Raw genomic sequence first — 20,676 nt, 5'->3', positions numbered from 1 at the left:
GTACACAATATGTTTTCAGTTTTGCATTACATACGAATGTGGCTCAAGGACGTGAGATAATTCCAGAGATCTTTGAGACTAGGCCATGTCCCTCAATTGTGCGTGTCGTGTTTATTGTGAGGGGGCAAGTGTAAGGGGTTCTTCTTCTTTTTTTTTCATAGCAACATTTCAGTTGAGATTGTTGATCTAAAAATCTAAAAACAGACCAAATTTCTTGTTTGCGTGTAGTTTTTTTTGTGTGTGTTTCGTCTGTAGGATTAAAAATATTTGTGACGCGACGCGCAAAGACGACCGAAATATAAAACACACGCACAAAAAAAAAAGAAAAAAATGAGAAGAGAATAAAAGAAACTAAACGATTTCTGATTCGAATTTTAAATGGGGAGAATTTGTTTGCCAAGCGTCTGCTTTAAATTGATTTATGTAAATTGCGCATACATAGTTTCCATATAGCTGTGTGGATATATACTTAGAATAGAAACTGTGCTATGTATATAGTATGTATTGAGTGCAGTTCCAGACTGTTGTGATGTGTTTATGTACTTACTCTGGTTCCGGTTGTCCATCGGCCTCGCACTCAATAATGAATGGCTTGTCGCTCTCCTTGTTCTGTTGCGCCACCTTGAAAAGCAGCTCATCGGTGGGCGGCTGTTTAATGATCCGGGGCGGGGAATTGTCTATAACGAGAGCGAGAGAGGGGTCACAATGGGAACTTCATTAATTTGGCACATAAATTAGGCCATGATCCTCTTACTTAATAAAAATTCTACGTTTCTCAATGTTTATTTTTATCAACTGTGTCGCTCGTCAAGTTTTTATTGGGGGAGAGAGCTCCTCCTCTTTGCTAGCTAACTCAACTAAATGCTCTGTCATTTTGTGGGTCTCCAGAGATCACAGAGCTACACAGGTCACTCCAAATTGAGGAAACTCTTTCGAAAGGCATTTCTTGAAGTCTACAAAAGTACTATGTAGGTTTTGTCAGTGAAACGTTTACGAATGCAATAGTAAAGCAGAACTGCTAAAGTTGACTTTCACTTTTCATTTTTAATATGTATAATATTTCTGCTATTGAAAAATAAATAAGACTCTATGTAGGTTTTGCCAGTGAAACGTTTACGAATGCAATAGTAAAGCAGAACTGCTAAAGTTGACTTTTAGATGCTTTATATGCAAAGTGATGTTCATTCACTTTTCATTGTTAATATGTTTAATATTGCTGCTATTGAAAAAAAAGATTCTTGCTGAAAGCAAAACGTTTGCGAATACATGCACAAAGAAGAATGCGCAAAAAGTGCTTTAAACCATGTTTATCTGCTACAAAGTACTTAATAGTTACGCATATAAATAATATTAAGACGGTATTGCCAGCATAACGTTTACGAATGCAATCGCAAAGCATAATTGATAAAATTATAACTTTTTAGTATTTTTTTGCTAAAGCTATAATGATAATAGTATTTCACTTCTACTCAATTAAATAATTGGCTAAGCTTTTTCTGTCACTAGAAACGTTTACGAAAGCGCGCACAAAGAAGAATGCGCAAAAAGTGTGTTTCCAACAGTATGAGTATCTTTAAATGTACCAATATAAATAGTTCAGACATTTAATGAAAAAATTTGTATGAAACCTTGACGAATGTTAAAATAAGCTAACTGATAAGGTATTTTGATATTGCAATTGTTAAAGCTTAGCAACGCACAAGTAGTTTTTAATCATCATAATTGAGCACTTTACTTTCTGATCTTGATTTTTAGTCATCACAATTGAAAGCTTTGCTTTCTGCTCTTGATTCACAATGAGCTGTCGCAAAATCTGCTGCACGTGACTTTGCTGCATTATTTACTTATCTATAATAGTATATGATATATATGTTAATAATAGTTGATTCTGTCACTTACTCATTGCCGTTGAGCTGCCCAAAATGGCAGCCAGTAATATCGCGGCCAGCATCGTTGAGTGCCGCCGCATTTTGGCTGTGTTGTTGTTGTAGTTCTTGTTGTATTTCTTCTTCTACCTCTGGATTCACACAGGTGAGTGTGTGTGTGTGTGCCTCTTGGCACTTTTTCCGAACTGAGCTGTATCTACAACTATCTGCGCAGTTGTATTGTCAATTTCGTATTGTGATTATTGTACTATCTGGAATGTTTTTTTTTTTTTTTTTGCTTTTCTCCTTCTCTCTGTTTTGTTTTCTTTCTTTTTTGGTTCTCACAATTTTCCACACTTATGAAAACTGCAATCAAGTGAACGTTTTTCCATTCGGCATGTGAATACTATTTTGTTTGGTGGAAAAGAGAAGTGAAGTGAGCTACTTTGTTCACATAACACACAAATGCTAACGACACGAGACGCGAAAACCAGTTTGTATTGCAATATGAGAACGTCATCAAAGTTTATTGTCTGCAAGTAGAAGAAAAGAGAAACAATTTTTAGTCTAATTAGTTTTATAAGAATTGTTATTAAGTTTAAATTGTTGTTGTTGTTGATTTCGGCAACGAAAGCAACACATTCAACTTATTTAATGACCAACAGATGCCCGGTTTCCCTTCGAAAATCAAATATTAATATAAACAACCAAAAAATATATTCGGATTTTTCCGACATTTTTATTTTTAAGCATTCATTTTCTGCCAGATGGCATTCACTTTATACACTTCTCTATATATCGCTGATATTTCGCATGGTCGAAGCATGTAAATAATGCTTACATACATATGTGGAGCACATTATGAAATATATTCCCCAAAAATTCTCAGTTGAACAAATTATTGCAAAATTCTGTTTAAAGTGCTAAATTAAAGAAATATGTCCAACTCATTTCGACATATGAATTTTATATTAGCATTTTCTTAATGGTCCATTTTTTTTTTCAATTCTTCATTTAAGAATGAAATTTTGTTATACAACAGCTGACACATTATAATAAAAAAGAAAAAAAACAGCAGCACTTGAAACTGTAATGTTTAAAAATTAAATACAATTAAAGGCTCATTTTTTTTGTACTTTACTTTTTTTTCTATAAATTTCTTTAAACATTAATTATGTAATATGATTTTAGCCAGCTTTAATCATAGCAAAAATTTAAACGATTCTTCTTAAAATTCACAACAAAAATTTTGTGGTTCTATGATTTTTTATTTAACTAAGCTTTGAGTTAAGAGTTTAGCTATAACTTTTTAATCATAATAATTCCGAGTTAAGCTTCTCTTTACTTAAGAATTGAAATTATATTTCCTACATTATTGCAATTGTTTTGCTTATGAAATGTTCGTTCCCTTGATTTATGAGCTTGATTGAACTTACGACTGCTCAAGCTCAAGCTTATTCTCAGTTTTCAAATTGCAAATTGTACAAAAAATATGTAAAATAGAGAAGAAAAGAGAAGAGAAGAAAACTAGCGATTGAACGACCGTCAGAGAGCACGACTTAAAAATCGATTATTGCAATTATTACTTTGCGACTTGTCCATGGGCAACAAAAAACAAGAAAAAACAAAATGTAGAAGAGGCGAGAGCCGAGAAATACTTGGAGAAAACGAGAATCGACAGCGTTTGCCCCCCATCGGAAGTGGCAAAAGAAAAGTGTCAATGAATCAATTGGAAAAACGACTAAAAATAGTTGACAGCGTCGCTTTTTTTTTGTAGTTTCTTCGTCGTCGTCGTCATAGACCTAATTCCCAAATGCCATTCAATGGAAAATGTGTCAGATAGAAAGCACAGGGCCAAAAGAAAATAAACAGAAAAACAGAAAAGCAAGAAAAAAAAAACAGAGACTGGAGAATAGCAAAAGGGTTACAACTCAAGTCACTAATTGAATTAGCGTTAAACGCAAACGGATCTGCAACAGTTCCGAGCTGTCTGTGCACGCTCCTCAAAGTGGCAAAAATGCTGCACTGCAACGGACGTTTGAGCTTGTTATTGTCGCGTTAGCAACAACACATTGAGAAGAGAAAACACCTGGCTTAATTGGGCCATAACAATGAGTCATCATCTGTCGCAGGAATCGTCGCAGCAGCCGCACCAGCCAGAACGTGGCAGACACGGAGGCGGAGGCGGGGGCGGAGGCATCATGGATTTGCGTAATTTTTGCCAGCGCATCGATGTGGATAGTCTCAAAGGTGAGCTTCTACCCAAACCAAGTGAACGATTTGGATATCCTTAAAATGAACTAAATTGAAAAGCGAATAACGAATCGACTCAAAGTTGTCTTTTTTTTTAAGTGTACTGTGAGTTGTAAACTTCGAAGCGATCGATTTTGAATAAACTAATATACGATTGTCTTAATTTGAACAAGTTCAAGTTCGACTAATAATTAAACTAGTTCTCAGTGATCATTCATGATTAAATCAACTTCAATTGAGTGACCAGTTCTCAACTCCTTCTAATAATGAGTCAGTTGAATGATGAACTTGTTCTAAGTTCCATTTAATGATGCATCGAAATTGAACTATTTAACTGTGAACTGGGCAAACTATCTTAAATCTAAATCAAAGGAACCATCAGCCAGTACTCTCTTTACTTTATAAAATTTGCAATTTAATACTAGACTTAATATAAAAAATAAATAAGAAAATACATATCTTAACTCTGAATTAAATATCAATCAAATTCAAATAAAACATATCACTGAGGGAGATCATTGAGAATAATGTGAGCTAGTTCACACTTCATTTTAGTGCAGTAAAAATCAAAAGGTTAACCAAATGATAATCAATCAGTTGCCTTGTATAGCATTGTGTTGATGTCTTCATTTTTTTAAGTTTTTTCCTCGAAATAAGAGGTTCTATAACTTATAAAGGCACTAATGGCTAACGCAGTTAATATTGAACTAGTTCGTAGTTGAAACAGTGCCGTTATTGAACTAGTTTGAACTAGAAAATAATGGTTTAATGTTCCTTGAAAGTTTGAAAGTTCTTGTGAATTCAATATTAAGTAAAGATGAGTCAATTTATGTGAAGATCTTCAATAGTTCCTAAAGACATAATAGTTTAAATTCATGTACTTCCCTAGAGTGTAACTCAAAATAAACAAAATAAGCATAAACACTTTCATTCACAATATTTTACAGCCAAATTGCCAGCGATGCCGCAACTCAAGTTGCCCAAAACGCTGCCCAAGTTGCGTGGCGCTCGTCGCATCTTTCGTAGCTCCAGGGACAATGTGAGCGGTGGGGGCGGCAACAAGGCAGCGTCGCATGAAGGGGCAGCAGTGGGAGCGGGAGGGGGAGGAGTGTCAATTGGACAGTTGGCATTGCCACAGCAGCAGCAGGCGGCACAGTTTATCAATCGGACGCCACAACGCATCTCAACGATCAGTTCGCTGATGCACGAGCAAACATCAACAGAGCAACAACAACATCATCATCATCATCTGCAGCCAAGTGGGGCAACCTATTGCAGTGCTGGGAGCCTAGATGATGACTACTATGCACCATATGGCGGCAGTATGACAGCGCGTGTCTCGCGTCCCATCAGTCCCATCAAGATGCCACCGACAGGCAACGAGCAACAGCAGCAGCAGCAACAGGAACGTGGCACGTTGACGCAGCGCTTGCAACGTGGCTACAAGAGTCTCAGCGAGCTGCGGCTAAAGCATCTCTTTGCCAAACAGACGGTCGTGCGACGCGACAACATCGAGGTGCAACGCTATGTGGAACAATACGAGGCCGAGCGACGTGTGGAGCAAATGGCGCAAGCGCGACGCGATCGCGACATAGCCGACAACTATGACATACACATTAGCACGCTGCCCATAACGCGACAGAATACGCTGAAGCAGCAGCAGGATGGTGAGGAGGAGGCGGAAGAGGATGCGGTGCAACAAGTGCGACGCATGGCGGATCACAGCGGCGATGAGAGCGGCCTAGAGACACCGCCGCCACCGCCACCGCCAGCTGTGGCACGCAAAAAGAAACCTGGCGGCATTGCGGCCACACGCTTTGCCAAGGTGCGTCAGCCCCCCCTGCAGATGCCTGTGGAGGAGGGTGCTATGGACCAGCAACAGCAGTCGCAGGAGAAGCAACCAATGCGTCAGGCGGTCAGACAGAAGCTGAAACGTTTGCGCAAGTCAATGAAGCGACGTCAGGCGAGTCAGCAGCAGCAGCAAGACAGCGACGATGAGGAGGAGGAACAGGAAAAGCAACAACAACAGCGTGGAAGCACAGCGAGCAATCTGCGCGCAAGACTGCGTCGCTTTGCATCCAGCGAACAGCTGCAGCAGCGCTGGCGCAAGAGTTTTAAGGGTGGCGATGAAGAAGGAACAGACACAGGAGCAGGCATAGGAGGAGCAGGCAAAGGAGGAGCAGGCAAAGGAGGAGCAGGCAAAGGAGGAGCAGGCAAAGGAGGAGCAGGCTTAGGAGGAGCAAACAAAGGAGGAGCAGCCTTGGGTGGAGCAGGCTTAGGAGGAGCAAACAAAGGAGGAGCTGGCTTAGGAGGAGTAGGCTTAGGAGGAGCAGCAGCAGCTGGCTCAGGTTTAGGCGTTGCTGCGCAGCTAGAACGCTCCCTGGCGCGTTTGAACGAGAAACTGCAACAGCTAAAGTTTTTTCAGCGCAAGTCGCAACAGCCGCAGGGCAACAAACCCAACACCGTGGGCCGCGAACCCATCGAGATCGATGACGAGGAGCTGCCAGCCACGTATCATCACAGCGATAGCGACAGCGAGCACGGCAGCAACGACAGCGATGACAGCGGCCAGGACATTTGTGCCGAGGATGCCTTCGGGCAGCTGGACATTGCCGACGCACCGCGTTCAGCATCGCCCATGCTGGTTAAGCATCAGACACTGGCAACGTTGGCACAACTCCAGGCACACGCATCGACGGCTTGGAGCAGTGAGTCCCTCGAAGAGGATATCGCTCTGGATGGGCAACAGCAACAGCAGCGAGACGAAATGGCATGCACCGCCGCCGATTATCCGCGCGTGCTCATCCATCAGCAGCACAGCGATGCCTACGAGTCCACGCTGATCATAGCGGTGACCACAACACCGCCAACGCCATCGCCACCGCACAGCCAACAACATCAGCAACAACCCTGGCTGCCCAATGAACAGATCATAGCCGGCTTCAAGGAGCAACAGCAACGAGATTGTTGGCCCGCACCCATGCTGTACAAACCGAAGAGCATCGACATATTTGAGAGCGGTGACGGCGGCGCAGCGTCCGCATTTGCGGACTTTGACGAGGCGCTGAGGAATGCGCCAGTGTTGCGCATCAGTGCGGGCAGCAGCTACGACAGCAACACCGAGGATGCCGATGACAACAGTTCGCGAGTGACGCGAATACGCGTGCAGACGCCCAGAATTGGCAACAGTCGGGAGAGTTTGATGGAACAGCAGACCCTGGAGCAAGAGGAGGAACAGGAGGAGGCAGAGGAAGCTCTAGAAGAGCTAGAGGAGGGTCAGGAGCAGCCAGAGGAGCAGCTAGAGATGGAGCGAGCTGAGGAGGAGTCCGAGCGACCGCCTTCGATGTCACCGCCACCGCCGCCCTTGCCACAGCGTCGACCACCGCCTCCCACTTCAGCTGCGCCCATCTACGATGCAGTCCCGCCACCGCTGCCCATTAGCAAGCCACCCACCACGCTGCCCACAGCAACTGCGCCCCCGCCGTTGACAGCAGCAACAACACCAACAGTTGCAACTGCAGCGCCAACAACTTCCCCGGTTGCTGCTGCACCCCAAACCCCTGCCTCGCCCGTTGCTGCTGCGCCGTCCTTGCAACGACAGCCACTGCGCAGCGCCTCGATGACACGGCCAGCCAAGCCGCTGGTCAAGACCAGTTCACTGCGTCTCACCTACAACGAGCAGATGCATCCCAACGATGTGGGCAAGGTGAACAAGCTCATCTCACGCTTTGGCGGTCGATCGCGACTCGGCGCTCGGCGTTTGCACAGCGAGGAGCTGACCATCTGCTCGGACGGTGATGACGAGTCCGAGGAGTTGCCCGAGGAGCCGGCAACCCCAACGCCATCGAATGTCAAGCGCAGCAACAGCAGCAACAACAACAACAACATTATACCCGATATTGTGACCACAGCAGCCAGCAACAACAACAACAATAACAATGAGACAATGCAGCTGGATCGTCAGAATTCGAATTGCAGTCGCAGCGAATATGGATCTCCACTCGCCTATCCCCAGCTGAATGCAACACCAACAGCAACAACCACAACAACTGCAACATCGGCCAGAGCTGGCAGACCACGTGCCCCACAACCACAACCACAATTGCAATTGCAATCACAATCGCAGTTGCAGCTGCAACGACGCAGTCGACGTTCCATGACCCGCGACGATGACAACTTTTACAGCTTTGACAGCGATGAAGGTGCGTTCAACACACAAATTACTAATGCAACCTCCGATCTGATCTGATTTTCTTCATATGTATTTAGAGAACAGCTATTATTCCATAAGTCCCTCGAGCAGCAGTCGCTATGTGGTGGAAATTTGAGAGAGAGAAAGACCCTCAAGAAGCAACAACATCATAGAGCATAGCAGACTCAAATTCTTAATCCAAGTAAAAGTGCCAAGTTCTATTAAAAGATAATTAGCAAGCAGCCAAGTTCTAAAAGTTCGTAGCTCATAGTTCAGCGAACAAATTGGCAAGAAGAAATTGAATTGAATTGTACAAAATTGACAAAAAGAAAAAAAGTTATAAACCAAAAGAAATTTAATTAGTAATGCGTTCCTAAGTAACAAAAATTGTACACAATTGAAATTGGATTTGAAGTCAGCTCTTTAAATAAAGAAAATGAATTAGAATCAGGGAACTACAAAATTGCATAAAATTAGAAAAGAGTGAAACAACAATTTTAAATACAAAATGAATCCGATACATTATACTAAAAGTCCTTAACTGTACTAAGATTTAAGCAACTTTTTGATCAAACCTTTTTAACTATGAAATTACACAGATTAAAATTCCACAGAAAAACTCAGCTAACAATACAAAAAGTTCTCCAAATTCCATTGAATTTGCTTTCTTGCTAAAGATTTCAATATATAAATCAATTGCGATAAAAAAAAAACAAATAGAGTTTGGGGAATTTAATCATGAATCATAAGTGAAAACATTCTCAGCCGAAATGAAGCCCAATCCAATCCTCTTAACTTTAGCTAAGAGCAGAAATATGGATTTGATAACGACAGTTGGCTTTAGTTCTAAGTTTACAAAATGTAAGCAAAAATTTAATTCATTTTAACTTAACTTTAAGCCAATATCTTCAAAAGTTACAATTAATTTTTTTTTGTTTTTTTTTTTTTAGCTTAACGAACAAAAGAAAGTGTATTGAAAATATATGTATTTGAAAGAAAGAAAAAAAAAAGTGGTATCGGGGATCGTCTATGAATAAGTCGACAGTTGAGTTATGTTGCATTTAATAGGGGTTGATTAAGGGTGTGCGCACGCGCCAGCTGACACTCTGTTATCGGGTGGTTGCAACCAGAACGGAGAGGCAGGCAGGCAGAAAGGCAAGCGATCCGATGCGATCTTCGGAGTGTGGCGCAACCCTTATGCCTTATGCGAACAAAGATTCAGCCGACTTTCGACTCGTCGGCGCTCGGTTTAATTGATAATTTATGCAAATTAATTAATTAAAACGCAACTCGCTGTCGTCATGGGTGGCAACAACCAACCCTATAGGGGGTAGTTGCAAGATCTGATGTCCGCCGTCAGCTGTTACTAATCCACACACATGGCAACCCTAAGATCGATGCCATTGTTCTCCACATATAATGCAACATTTGCTTCTTGACTTGCATTGTCGGATATTCACATTTTATTAAAAACAACTCTTAATTGTAGCAATAAGAAACAGAACAAGACTTAACTTAATTGTCTTTGCATCTTTCATTCGGAAATTAGTCTTAATTTCCTAAAGTACAAAACTGTTTCAGTTAGGGGGAAATATTTCAACTGACATCTGATTAATCACTGTGTTCCAATTAATTTTTAAAAACTACTTTGTGAGTTGGTTCCCATTTTCATTCATCTTTGACTGACGTCATGGGTCATGATTTCGAAATTTATTGAATTATTTCTGTTTAATTCAGTTTGTAGTATTCGTTAATTTAATGAAATATGAAATATACATATTTGTTGTAAGAGTAAAATTTATGTAGAAAATGTGGGACATAATAAGAAATACCCAGTTCTTATTATTGATACAAATTGTAAAAGTTATTTAAGAAATACATTTTTATTGGGAAAAAGCGAAAAATGCGGGTCTTAGTTGATTTGCCTGATAATCTGGTATATTTTAGTATTCTATGGTATATTTTGGTATATATGTGGTATTTTGGTATATATTATATATTTCGAAATATAGCTTTTGGTATTTTTAGTATATTTAGTATTTTGATATATTTTAATATAATGGTTTGCTTTCTTTACGAAATACAACCTCTGGTATAAGAATATTAGAATATTTAGTATTTTTGCATATTTTAAGATGTGTTTTTCTTTCATTACAAATGAGTAGCAGCCTTTAGTATTTTTTTTTTAAATATTTAGTATATTTGCATATTTTAAGATGTGTTTTGCTTTCATTGCAAATGATTAGTGGAATATACTTTAAAGCATATGATATTCAATTAAAGTTCATTATTAGTTTTAAAGTTAAATGAACTTCAATTGAATATCATATGCTTTAAAGTATATTCCAATTATCTTAGTATTAAGTTTGAAGCTCGCATTAAATAAGGATGGAAATTTGCTTAAAGTATATGCTGATTTTCTATCAGTACATGGCACTTTTGCCGCATTGCCTGGCCTTTCATTACACATCCTTGTTCAATACTTTGTGCTCTTGTTTTTGTTTTTTGGCCTTGGCCCTTGTGTCGGTGCAATGTGTCGCATTTGATCGTTTGGGGTCGTCACTTGAGTCAGCTTAGCTGCCGCACAGCTGTCGCTTGCCACACTGATTTGCCACAGCGCTGCGCTTCATTAAGCGGCTTAGGCAGCTGAAGCTGAGCAACTGTCGAGCAGGTCAGCCACTTGAGTCCGACGACTCACTCTACTACGCTGATATTACGCATACGCAGCGTATGACTAATTCGATTGATGCAATTGTGTGCAACGAACGCAAGAACGTGCCTAATTAAAAGGAATTCATAGTTTCGTCTTCCCACACTCAGTTTGCCCGCATTCGAGCGCATTAAATGCCAATAAATTTTATAAATTGAGGCAAAAAGTAGGCGAACGGAAGGGGGAGGGGAGGGGAAAAACAAACTATTACTCTGCACACCAGCAGCATTTGCCATCAAACCATCATCGTCATTGACTTTTGAGCAATTAATTTGAACGAAGAGAGAGTCAAGGGGAGGGGAGGTGAGGGTTGAGGCCAGACAGATGCTGGCTTGGACCGAAGTAAATAGTAAATAGATCAAAAATCGAGGCAAGCAAATATGAAAAGGAGCTGTCTGGCAGCAGGACAAAAGTGCCATGAAAATGTAATAAATCAGTCAACAGAGCGAAATATACCAACACACACACACACACACACACACACACACGCACATTGTGTTGTGTGTGTATGTATACTTTATATCCTGGTTTCAACCCTCGACTGCAAAGCTATTTGACACGCGACTGGGAAATGCAACATACAACGGACTATATATACATATGGTATGTGTATATATGGGAATTGGGAACTGGGAATTGGGAACTTGGGAACTTGGAAACTTGGCAGCCGGCCATCGTCGGTGCTCTCAACCCACCCAGCGAGCACCTAGCTACCAACCTACCTACCCCCTGCTCTCCCTTAGCATTCCCCTTCTCTGGCTCGGATGTCTAATCAAACAACCACCAGCAACAGCAGCAGCAACAACAGCAGCCAACGGGTGGCTCGTTAATGGTCGGTGGTTTTTGGGTTTTCTTTTTCAATTTACTTTTTCAAATATGCGCTGCGGTCAACAACAACAACAACGATGGCGAATGAAAGAGAATGCGGCAAACTGAATGAGTTTGTATTAATGCAGCATGATGATGTGCCATGAATCACTGTGTTTTCGGCTACTTTGCCACTTGCCACCCACAACACCCCGCACTTTCCTTCATCATCAATTATAATGCGACTTATTAACTACGCCCCCCAATGAAGCTTTTTTGTAAGCAAAGCTTTCACTGCACAAAAGCGCACTAATACTAATGCAGGCTATCAGCACATACGTACACGTAATTGCGCTTTACGTGATGTGCAATGCAAACAAAATGCAACAGAACATGAATTCAAAACATATTAAAATAATAAATTATATACATAAGTTATTTTTTAACTTTTTTTTTCTTTTGTTGAACTAAAAGTTTGATTGTGTTTTCACAGAAAATAGATCAAAATTCAAATATGTTTTAAAACATTTCAAATTAGCTATAGTTTTTGTTTTATCTACACAAAGTAGATAATAAATCAAATAGAATATGTTTTAAAAGAGTTCAAACTAGCAGCAGAAATTGACAGTGATTCTTATTAACCTAATTTATGAGAATTTTGTTGAACCTAAAGTTGGAATGAGAATAAAGCAATTTAGATTTCTTCAAATCAAATATTGACAGAGTTTGAAAATATAAAAGTACATTTATTATTCAATTTGTTTTGATCAAATTGTTCAGCTCAAAGTTCAATCACAGAAAATCAAATTTAATACGAATAAATCGAATATAAATTAAGGAGTCATCAAATGAACACCTAAATTATTAACGAACTTCCTTAAGACATTCTTGGTACTTAAATGTTGAATGAAAATTGAGAGTTTAACAGCTAAATCAAATATTAACCAGTAAGAAAGCTAGAGTCGAGTGTGTTCGACTGTGAGAATAAAAGCAAAATAGTGCGGTATTAATTTTAAAATATACCAAAATAATATACCACAATAAATACTAAAAAATTTATACCAAAGCCAATTTTAGATATATTGATACAGTTCTAAATTAAAAAAATAACATACATGAATATACCATAAGTTGGAAAATATACTAGATTATCAGACTGAGCAATACTTTAATAATTTCTCCAATATGTATATAATCACAACCAAATTATCAGGAGTCATCTAGATATTGTTATACTAAAATACCCTAGTATAAAAAGATGCAAAATATTTCCTTTATTTTAACTTCATCCAAACAAAGACAAATCCAAATAAAATTCTATTGTATGAATACGTATTGAACGTATTACTCAACTGATATTCCGCTTTAATGTTTATGCCTCAATTGGACACAATATGCATTGAATAAAGCGAAATATGATTGCATTGTATACGATATAGATTCGAATGGCATTGGCTGCCCAAAATGTGACTCAGACAGAGAGACCCACATAAAATACTATAAATTGTATATGGTATAAAGGTCTGTCTCTTCATACACGCGTGTGCATATGCAAATTAGTCACCTTGTGGACTGCGGCAGGCTTTTAACTAAATTTGCCAAATGGCTGCAGACTGACATCAGCAGCAGCAGCAGCAACAACAACAGCAGCAACCTCCCCTCTGGGTTGGCTCTGTGGGGAAAACTGTGATGATGAGGAGGTTTCGCTCGTTGGGTTTCCGGACCACATTCAGAGAGAGAGAGAGAGAGAGACAGAGAGACAGAAGAGCGACACAGAGTTCAATGCACTGTGAAACCATAATGCAATTTATGAACTGACGCCAAGCCAAACAGCGAGCGAGCGGAAGACGCAAAAGCGGCCAACAGCAGCGATATTAGTCAATCATGATGATATAGATGATGATGATGATGATGATGATATTGACAACTGTGCAACGTATCACATTTTGTTTTTTTTTTTTTACCCACAAAACGGAAGTTTGAGGTTAAAAAAGAAATAATAAAAACGCTTTTGATATATCGAGAAAACGTTTTCAAGACCAGATCAACGCTTCTAGCACAAGGTCAGAGCGGGGGGAGAAGGGTTCAGTAATATCTAAGCCAACTAGATTTCCTGTCTAGAAACCACATAAATATAAATTATCATGCGATTCACTTCGACTTCTGTGTGTATTCATTTAACAAATGTTTTCAGTTGTTTAATTGGCAATATTTTTTGTAATTTGATGAGCATAAATTTGGATTAATGTTTGACTGACCTTACTCCACATAAAGTGTCAAATTCAATAAAAAAAACCAAGTGAGAAGTGTAGTCGACTGTGAGATACCCGATACCAATGAAACCATATTCTATAAATATACTGAAAAATATACTAAAAAATACTAAAATATACGGAAGGCTTTATTTGGCATATTGGTATAATATGATACCAGATACCCATCTCTAATGAAACCATATTCTATAAATATACTAAAAAATATACTGCAAAATACTAAAATATACGGAAGGCTTTATTTGGCAAATTGGTATAATATGATACCCGATACCCATCTCCAATGAAACCATATTCTATAAATATACTGAAAAATATACCAAAAAATAGTAAAATATACTACATGATTTACTTGGCATATTGGTATAATATGATACCCGATACCCATCTCTATTGAAACCATATTCTATAAATATACTGAAAAATATACCGCAAAATACAAAACTATACGGAAGGCTTTATTTGGCATATTGGTGTAATATGCGTATTTGGCATATTTCGGTATATATAAAAATACCAAAATATACCAAACGCTATATTTGGTATATTGATATATGTATATACATTCTAAATATACCATAGAGTACTAAACTTCTCAGATTGTCAGCTAAGGCAGCCAAGATGGAATAGAATATTTTTCTGAATTTTTGTTTCTTTTATGTTAAATATTTTGTAGCACTATAAATATTTTTTATTTAACTAAAAAAGAATATTTATTGAATTATGAAATAAAAAATAAAGTGAAATTCAATATTGAATTCATTTGATATACTATCGTTAAAGAAAAATATTTAAGACCTTTCCAAAACACTCAATAATAATGCCAGCTTAATTCAGTTTGATCCCTTTGTCTCAGGTTTCTTTCCCCAAACTCACAAAAATTTCATTTTCTTTAAAGCTTCCATCACTTCCATTATATACAACGCCCGCGCTTTAAAAATTGAAAGCTTTATGTGTTCAGCTTTCAGCTTTGTTTGGCTCGCAAGCGTGCCAAAAATGAACAGCTGCCCAAGAGGGTTTAACACGTTCTCAATAAGCTCAATCTTTTTTCGTTTTTAGTTTTTTGTTATTTTTAGCTTTTATTGCTTTTATTTCTGTAGAATTCGTGGGGGCAGAAAACGTGTGAGAAAGAGAGAAAGAAAGAGAGCTCAGAAAGCTTAGCTCAATAATCATTTTTGATCTCTTCGGTGACTGTAGCTCTCTAGTTGTAGCTGTCTCTAAATAGGTGTTGGTGTATCTTTGTGTGTGTGATCGGACACACCCATTATAAGTGATAAGTTGACGGCTTCTCTCTCTCTCCATCTCTCTCTCTCTCTTGCTGTTGGCTTTCTGCTGACAAATGCAGTTTTAAGTAATAATAAACAGAGAATGACGAAGGTGAAGCACTAAGCAAAATTATTGAGTCATTACAGTTGCATCTCATAGATACTATTGTATCTTACAGATTTGTTATATGAGAACGTGAATATTTCATTTCTTTTTCTTTTTTTTTTACATTATGGCACTTTTGTAAATCAAAATTATATTAATTTCTGAAATTTTTTAATATTTGACAACTTGTGCTTTTTTATTGTATTTATACCTGAATTTTTTGAAGAAATTTTAAAGATTGAATGGACTTTATCTAATATATTTATAAATATAAAGTAAGAAGTCTATTACAAAATTTGTAGAGTATATTAGATCAGAAATTGATATAGTTTATTATAATTTCATACAAATTTTATTATTCTTTTTTCACTTTTTCGAAAATATAAGTTTGCAGCAATTAAAATTAAAATAAAATTGATTTACAAATGACTTAAATGTTAAATAAACAAAGGGAACCGGCAAACTCTTTCTCAACTTCGTGAAGCAACGAAAGTTGGCCACGTTTTAACCCAATTGACAAGTGGGCAAGTGGCAAGAGGCAAGAGGCAAGTGGCAATTGCTGGGCATGAAAATAAGACCGAAACACATGGGCAGTGAATGAGAAGAATGAAGAAGAAAACGAAGCGGCATGCAGCGAATGCAAATTCGTTTTTCTCTTTTTGTTGTTGAGTGTGTGCAACTGTGCCACATGAATGGTTAGTGAGATTTAGTGAGTTGCAAGCGAAGCCGCCAGCAGCTCAGCTCAGCACAGCACTTGAAAGTGCAATGCACTCGACGCCGGCAGCGCAACGGTAATAAGTGGCCGCAAATGATAATAAAACATGCGAAAAAACAAACACACAAACACACACACACACACATAGACAAAGCAAAACCGACATAGAAAACAAAAACAAACATTAACAACCAAAGGGGGCAACCACTAAAGCCGCAACCAACGCACCGCAAATGTTGCTGTTGTTGCCATTATCGTTGTTGTTGTTGTTGTTGTTGTTGTTGCTACCTCCTAGCTGACTGAGGTCGTCGTACAACTAACCACGAAGCAAGCCAGGTAAACAAGCACCGCATCAGCAACAGCAACAGCAAAAACATCCACAACGTGGGCCAAACCCAAAAGCGTTTTTTTTTTTTACATGCCGTCAGTTAAAACTGTTGCTCCACTTAATAAATACCCCAGCGAAAACCTAATTGCGATCAAAACTCATGTTTAGGGATAGTTTCTTTAACAACACATAAATTACAACACGAAATGCTGCGAAAGATAATGCTAATTATCCTTTTTTTAAAAGGAAATATATTTCATTTTAAACTATATATTTTAAAATCGATACATTTTATAGCAGCATCATTTATTGCTCTTTCTCTAACAAATATGTTCTACACATTTTCAATAAAACCATATTCTAAAAATATACCAAATTAACATACCGAAAAAGATACTGAAATATACTGAGGGCTCTTTAAGAAATATGTTTTACGTATTTTCAATAAAACCATATTCTAAAAATATACCAAATTAACATACCGAAAAAGATACTGAAATATACTGAGGGCTCTTTAAGAAATATGTTTTACGCATTTTCAATAAATATACCGAAATGATATACCAAAAAGGCTAAAATATGTTCTACACATTTTCAATATATCATATTCTAAAAATATACCAAATTAATATACCAAAAAATACTCCGAATGTACCAAGGGCTACATTTGGTATATATAAATAGTACTACATTCAAACTAGACCATACAGATATAACCGATCTGACAAAGCAACTAAGACCCGATGGCATTATTTCATTTATTGCTCTTGCTCTAAAACAAAGAGTTCTTAAAAACTTTTTGTAATATAAATAAATTTATGAATAGATAAATATGACAGTATTATCATTTATTGCCCTTCTCTTCTAACAAAATTTCCTTCAGTAAATATTAAATTAAAAAAACAAAACAATTGCTTTTATGTTTAGATTAAGCTTATAAAGCGCTTCTACAATTTGTTTCCCCATTTCCAAAGATACAATTAATAAAAAACTTTAAATTGGTAACTAGATCCATTTTGTAATGTCCTTCTGCACATTTCTGCAATCTCCAATTTCATTTGATACGCCGTTATAATATTTTTTATGGCCTCCTCCTCAATCAACACTTATAACAATTCTATCTACGCATCTTACACTGTTACATCTTTCTCTCTCTTGCTCTCTCTTTCTCTTTCTACACGCTCAAAGGTCGTTTACATGGTCATATTAATCATAAGTATAAGTTCGCTATGGATGAGAAACTCATGCAAGGTCTTCTACAAATTTCTAGCTCATTAAATGTCGTAAAATATTGAGTGTTGATTTCAGACTTTTGGGAATTAAGTTCAGTAAATACAATATGGAAATCAATTTTCTAATCTTTTTTGAAATAACAAAATATTTGCAATTTATTGCTGCTACAAGTAAAGTGTATTTAGAGCAACGTGTTTTTTTTTCTACTTTTTTTTAGCTTTTTCCTTTTGCACTTTCAAAGCAAAAGTGATAAGGAAAGCGAAATAAATTCAATAAAAAAAAAAACAAAGTTGCACGAATGAATGTTGTTGTTGTTGTTAATGTTGTTGTTGGTGATGTCATTCGCCGGCCTGGCATTTGTTTATGAGCTTGTTCAGTTTGTTTGTTTGTTTATTTTATTTGTATGTCTGTCTGTCTGTGTGTCGAGCATATTTCCTGCTCCAAGGCACAAAATTGCTGCCACTTTTATTGATTTTCCTGCTCCCTCTCTCTCTTTTATGTAGGCCGGCAAAAGGATTTGTGTGGGGTCAACGCTGCTTAAGGCGTGTCGAGCATGCAACAACAAAAAACTAAGCGAAATGACATCATTACAACAACAACAACAACAACAACAAGAAATATTCAAACGGTGGCACACAGGACGTTCATTTTTTTTTTGTTTTCGTTTGTGTGTCATTTCAAAGTGAACGCATTTTGCTGTTTGCTTTTTTGCTTTGCCTCTTTTTCGACGACAGTTTCTTAGCGTAGGAGAATGAGAATAGCTATGGAATGAGAGACAAGTAGAGAGAATGCCGGTTTTGATGGCCGAAGAGTCGGCAAAAAATGACGCAATCATCGACGACGACGGCCAGCTGTTTGTTTGTGGCAAAAAACAAAAAAAAACAAAAAAAAATTCAGAAGCAGCGTGGAGAGCAAAAGATGCCAGACGAAAGATACAAATGTATCTGACAGATACGCCAAACGACGGCTACAAATAGCTTAGCTTTAGTTATAAAACATAAACATAGAAAACACACTTATTTGTGCTCAATTAAAGTATACGAAACAATTTGTTTTTATTTCATTTTTCGTTTTTATTTTTACTCAAGCGTTATTGTATTTATTTTTTTGGGGCGTTTTCTTTTTTTGAATGCCACAGAAGAACAACATTAGCATAAATCAAGAAGAATTCGCAGATCGCACATCGATGATATCATATAATATAGAATTGTGTTTGCTTTTAAACAATTGCAGTGATATGACTAATAAAGATCATAACGAAGACGATCGATAACTAAAAGATCAGCATGGAAAGTTAAAATTACAGAGTATAGAGCTTTACATGATTGATTTTTTGTGGCACCAAATTAAAGCAAAGGCAGGAAATATGACATTCATGAAAATAAAGGCAACAATGTCAAAAGTCGAATGACTAATAAAGATCATAACGAAGACGATCGATAACTAAAAGATCAGCATGGAAAGTTAAAATTGCCGAGTATAGAGCTTTACATGATTGATTTATTGTAGAACCAAATTAAAGCAAAGGCAGGAAATACAGTCATGAAAATAAAGGCAACAATGTCAAAAGTCGAATGACTAATAAAGATCATAACGAAGACGATCGATAACTAAAAGATCAGCATGGAAAGTTTCAATGCTTATGGCAGGTCAGTTAAAATTATAGAGTATAAAGCTTTACATGATGGATTTTTTGTGGAACCAAATGAAAGCAAAGGCAGGAAATACAGTCATGAAAATAATGTCAAAAGTCGAATGTCAAATGGCAAATAACGAATGACAATAAAAAATAAACGAGCCATGACCATTGAAATGAATATTGTATGCCAAATATGCGTAGAACTCTCTCTCTCTCTCTCTCTCTCTTTGTCTGTTGTAATTATATGGCCACTATATTCTTATATGTTTAACCATTAATTGGAGATCTGAAATTGAGGTTTCATGTTGTGTTATCGCGCTTTCAATTGAAGGTCGGCTCGTAATATAATTAAGTCCCATGAGGGCAGCACCCTTAAGTAATAATTTCTCAAGAAACTCGGTCAGTTCGAGATATATTTGTGTACTTATATATTCTTACACAATTACTTTTATGTTTCACTCTATATATAAAACTCAATTTACAGCACAAAACACAGCGATCATCAGCTGAAGAATTAACCCAATGCCAAGTGTAATTATTTCAGCCAGTCTAACAAAAAATATATATGTATTATATATTAGCTTGCTCAATTGGACCAATCAAAAATTCACAAAAATTATCCACAATCTAATTTGAATTAAAAATGATGTTATACATTAAGAGTTAAGCTACAAACTGTCATAACTTTGGTATAACAGCTGTATAACACAACCATTGCTTGATGAATCTCTCGCATTTTTTTGCTTTTTATGTCTTTTCAATGATGATGTCATAAAAAATTGAGCACATCAAATACAACAAAATCAACAGCAACAACAACAACAACAAACGTGTTTGCCGCTTGTGACTCTGAATTCATAAATATTTATGAATGACTATGATATACTGATGTAGACAACACAAACATGTTTAACTATATGAGCAATTTTTTAGTACTCATAAATTAAAAAAAAAAAATTTGTATTATTAGCCAAAAAAAAATGCAAAACTGTATTAAACAAAAATTTAATCAACTGATCTTTTCATAGTATTTTCAATTACCAATATATTTATTTTATACCACAAAAATTTTATACCAATCAATATTTTTTTTTATACCAAATTTTTTAGTTTTTCATTTTGGACTACTAATTAATTGTAAAATATTTGAAAATATTGAAAACTTATTTTTTTTTTGTAGTTTTTTTTATTAAATTTAAAAATACTAAAAATAAAAAATTCATTATAAGTCGCGTTTTGATCAGTTGACATAACCCCAAAATTTGATCAACTGATCTTTAGATAGTATTT

At 37.2% G+C, this 20,676-nt stretch overlaps 2 protein-coding genes across 6 annotated transcripts in view; one reads left to right on the top strand and one right to left on the bottom strand.

Moving 5' to 3' along the window:
* Window positions 1–20,676, bottom strand: part of LOC117578049 (neuroglian) — a 50,755-nt gene that overhangs the window by 27,802 nt on the left and 2,277 nt on the right. For all 3 annotated transcript variants that reach the window (XM_034263169.2, XM_034263171.2, XM_034263168.2), the window contains exons 2-3: window positions 1,900–2,271; window positions 548–677 (exon numbers count right to left, since the gene is read on the bottom strand). In XM_034263169.2, the coding sequence (XP_034119060.1) occupies window positions 548–677; window positions 1,900–1,969 (200 nt within the window). In that variant the 5' untranslated portion in view covers window positions 1,970–2,271. The remainder of the gene's footprint in view (window positions 1–547; window positions 678–1,899; window positions 2,272–20,676) is intronic.
* On the top strand, window positions 3,755–9,285 carry LOC117578050 (protein PIP82). Of its 3 annotated transcripts, XM_052008805.1 has the most exons (4): window positions 3,757–4,115; window positions 5,066–6,331; window positions 6,392–8,320; window positions 8,388–9,283. In XM_052008805.1, the coding sequence occupies exons 1-4, from the start codon at window positions 3,977–3,979 to the stop codon at window positions 8,444–8,446; spliced, it is 3,393 nt and encodes a 1,130-aa protein (XP_051864765.1). In that variant the 5' UTR covers window positions 3,757–3,976; the 3' UTR covers window positions 8,447–9,283. The 3 variants fall into 3 exon arrangements, with proteins under 3 accessions (XP_034119064.1, XP_051864765.1, XP_034119063.1); XM_034263173.2 differs by having other exon boundaries at window positions 3,755–4,115; window positions 5,066–8,320; window positions 8,395–9,285; XM_034263172.2 differs by having other exon boundaries at window positions 5,066–8,320.

The sequence above is a fragment of the Drosophila albomicans genome, chromosome X, assembly GCF_009650485.2.
Source record: "Drosophila albomicans strain 15112-1751.03 chromosome X, ASM965048v2, whole genome shotgun sequence".
Lineage (NCBI taxonomy): Eukaryota > Metazoa > Arthropoda > Insecta > Diptera > Drosophilidae > Drosophila > Drosophila albomicans.
This window is presented reverse-complemented; position numbering and strand designations above follow the sequence as displayed.